General features: G+C 31.1%; 1 protein-coding gene across 1 annotated transcript; it reads left to right on the top strand.

Annotated features, from left to right (window-relative positions):
- The first annotated feature begins 242 nt into the window (after window positions 1-242).
- Window positions 243-1,643, top strand: LOC107891218 (40S ribosomal protein S5). Its single transcript, XM_016815943.2, has 3 exons — window positions 243-448; window positions 986-1,257; window positions 1,421-1,643. Exons 1-3 carry the CDS (start codon window positions 344-346, stop codon window positions 1,626-1,628), a joined length of 585 nt encoding a protein of 194 aa, XP_016671432.2. The 5' UTR covers window positions 243-343; the 3' UTR covers window positions 1,629-1,643.
- The last annotated feature ends 2,095 nt before the right edge of the window (window positions 1,644-3,738 follow it).

Here is a 3,738-nt window from a genome sequence, read left to right as displayed (position 1 = left end):
TGTATTGGCATAGCCAATACACCCCTAATCGGTGGGCCCCACCTAATCCGGCTATATTCCGTTGTTTGGTTTGATGTATTACTAATACGTGTGTAATCCATTACCTTCCTAATCGGTGAAAACCACCGATTTCTATTCCCCTTCTTTTGTCCAGATTAGCTACCGCTTCAGTAAACCTCCCTGTTTTACCCTCCCCAATCCCCTTTGTTTCTCTTCTGTTCCTTCTAGCTTCATCTGCTTTTAGGTCTCCAGGTTACTGCAACTGTATAAGAGAAAGGCCTTTGTCTTCTAATTTCCTCATTCCGCACTTCGGTTCTCTCTCTTTGCGGCATCTATCATAGGTATGGCGACAGCCATTGCAGCCCCTGCCAACGCGTCACTGCAAGACCCAACCAAGTCTCACCCTGACGTCAAGCTCTTCAATCGCTGGAGCTTCGAGGAAGTTCAAGTATTTCTTTTTCTTTTTCCCCCTTTTGCCTCTCTATGCATACATTTCTTTTTTCATTCTCTTGGCTTTGTTTTTTCTAGATTTTATATAAAATGTTCCATTTTAGCATGTTCTTTATTTTTTTGGTCTTTTCAAGTCGAGTGGATCTACTAGGACTAATTAATTGTATACAGGGATTCTGTTTTCGTAGAGAATCGTTCATGTTGTTTTTAACTTGATATTATTTGTTAGATCATCTTGTTGTGACTGAACATCTATATTGTTGTTCTCTGATTTGAAGATTTTACTTGTTGTCTTTGATGTTACTGATATTCAGATTGACAATTTATGTTAATCCTAAATGTTTGTCTTCATGTTTGTAAGAAATTGGTTAATTTTAGGTTAGATTATTTGGATAAGATGATCGTATTAGATTGTCTTTCGAATGCTTAAAGACTCCTGAAGATTCGAAAGAATTAGGTTCCTCAACTTGCTGTTCCCTTTGATAACTACAATTGTTAGCCCTGGTCCTTGATGTGAATGATTTATCTATTTTAGGTTTCTGATATCTCTTTGAGTGACTACATTGGTGTTCAACCTTCCAAACATGCAACCTATGTGTCACACACTACTGGGAGGTACTCAGTTAAGCGTTTTAGAAAGGTTCAGTGCCCTATTGTTGAGAGGCTTACAAACTCATTGATGATGCATGGCCGAAACAATGGAAAGAAACTTATGGCAGTCAGGATTGTGAAGCATGCTATGGAAATTATTTATCTCCTGACTGATCAGAACCCAATTCAAGTCATTGTTGATGCCATTATCAACAGGTGGCCTATCTGACCTTTAAGAATTTCCTTTTTCAAATGTATCACTAGCTGACTTTAATCTTTAAAGTAGCAGATGATGTTAATTAAAACATCTTCCAATTCTGGGTTATCTTTGTTGGATCAATCTTTGATAATCCTTGTTGATTTTTGATTGATATAACAGTGGACCTCGTGAAGATGCTACTCGTATTGGTTCTGTTGGTGTTGTGAGGCGTCAGGCTGTTGATATTTCTCCTCTTCGTCGAGTGAATCAGGTCATCTATCTCCTCACCACTAGTGCTTGTGAGTCTGCATTCAGAAACATTAAAACTATCGCTGAATGTTTGGTTGATGAGCTTATTAACGCAGCAAAGGGATCACCTAACAGGTAAATAACAGCCTTTGAACTCCCGTGTTTGAACCTTATTTTGCTTTGAAACTAGGAACTGTCCTTGCAATCCCATTTATTTACCACAGCTTGTTTCATCATTCTCGCGTTGTTTGTGCAGCTATGCCATCAAGAAGGACGAAATCGAGAGAGTTGCCAAGGCCAATCGTTGAGGAATTGGTAGGACTTTGCAAAAACCATGGCAGTGGACACTTCTGTTTTTTATTCAGTACTTTATAAGTTAACTATTTTGTGTTCCAAACATAATATGAATGTTCCGTTATTTAAGTTGAGATGTTATTGAAGAGAGCATATCCAGTTTTGGTTATATATGCTGTACTTATTTTGCCATGGTTTGAAGCTGTTGAGTTCATCTTTGCTGCAAACAAAGAGATGAGAGTGCTTGATGTGGTTGTTTTGACCACATTAAATCGCCCTGCCTGTTGCTGATAATTAGTACTTAAAAAAGAGACAATTAAAGGAAGAAATCAAATTGAGTTTTTCCAATTATTGAGCAGATGAAATTATACAAGTCTTTCAAAAATATTGTTATGAATTTCTAACCCAGCCAATAGAAGCAAAGAAAAAAATATTAATTGGAGCAATTATACAAACTTCTGTTTGAAGTTAAATACAAAGGCCGTAACACTATAGAAATCAAGCCTTTCAACCTGCATTAACAATGGAAGAGACTGCAGTTTATCAATGTCAAATTTTATATGTTTTATGAACATGATTCTCTCTATCTACAGATAAAGAAAATTTTTTTTGGAACTTTATACTACAAAAGTCGATTTAATAATCCCCGTTCTAATACTGCTTATGTTGTTTGGCTTGTTACAGTTGGAAGTTCATCGAGAACAAACATTTTTCAAATTATTATTTTAAATTATACAAATTCATAAATATAATTTATTAGTTATAATTATTTTAAATTTATTAAATCATATATTTTAATTAAAATATATTTAATATTAATTATTTCAAATTTCTTTTATAGTATCATATATTATGATTGAGTAAATTCATATAAGAATATTAATTATTAAGAATTTTATTAAATTATATATTTTAATTATAATATATTTAATAATAACTATGTTAATTTATATTTTATAGTATTATATATTATGATTTGAGTAAATTCATATGAGAATATTAATTATTAAGAATTTTATTAAATTATATATTTTAATTATAATATATTTAATAATAATTATGTTTAAATATGATTAAATTATTTATTATTGATATTAATAATCTTATTAAAATTTAAATAACAATAACAATAATAATTTACCAAAACAAATTTCTGCTAATTATTAAGAATTTTATTAAATTATATATTTTAATTAAAATATATTTAATAATAATTATGTTAATATGATTAAATTATTTATTATTGATAATAATAATCTTATTAAAATTTAAATAACAATAACAATAATCATTTACCAAAACAAATTTATGCTAAGGGTATTCTGGTCATTTTAATTTTTTCCATTATGCTATTACACCTCTATTCCATTCAACCAAACACAAGATTACTATTACGCCTCTATTCCATTACATTCAACCAAACAGTTGATTTGCTATTACACCTCTATTCCATTACACATCTATTCCATTACACCTCTAATCCAATACACTTCTAATCCAATACAGCGAACCAAACGTGCCCTAAGTGTTTTCAGTAGGAATCTACAGAGGGAATATCAGGAGAAGCAACTAAAATCAATTAGTGTTCAACTGGTTTTATAGTCAGTTATCAACTTTGTTAGAGTTTCTATTAAAGAACTTCAAGTGTTATTAGGCAAATAAGCCATTGATCAAGTTGAATTTTAATTAAATCATAAGTGAATATCAAACAAGCGGCTTATTAGGCAAATAAGCCATTGATCAAGTTACTCGATGATAAAATGATAGCTTGGCTTAAAAATGTTATAAATTTTATTATAATAAAGCATGTTAAGTTATTAATATTTCATAATAAAGAAAGATGGGGGAAAAGAATAATTAAAAATAAACAAAAACATTTCTCTTTTATTTTCTTGCATGCCGAAATTGATGAGGGAAGAAGAGAGACTTTTGGCCATTTAGTTCCATTTTTTATG

The sequence above is a fragment of the Gossypium hirsutum genome, chromosome D01, assembly GCF_007990345.1.
Source record: "Gossypium hirsutum isolate 1008001.06 chromosome D01, Gossypium_hirsutum_v2.1, whole genome shotgun sequence".
NCBI lineage: Eukaryota > Viridiplantae > Streptophyta > Magnoliopsida > Malvales > Malvaceae > Gossypium > Gossypium hirsutum.
This window is presented reverse-complemented; position numbering and strand designations above follow the sequence as displayed.

What these genes read in the sequence shown, in the direction of transcription:
- LOC107891218 (XM_016815943.2), top strand. Translation starts at nt 344, where the DNA reads ATGGCGACAGCCATTGCAGCCCCTGCCAACGCGTCACTGCAAGACCCA. An exon ending in GGAGCTTCGAGGAAGTTCAA is followed by an intron (nt 449 to 985) that starts GTATTTCTTTTT and finishes TATCTATTTTAG; the next exon opens with GTTTCTGATATCTCTTTGAG. An exon ending in GTTGATGCCATTATCAACAG is followed by an intron (nt 1,258 to 1,420) that starts GTGGCCTATCTG and finishes TTGATATAACAG; the next exon opens with TGGACCTCGTGAAGATGCTA.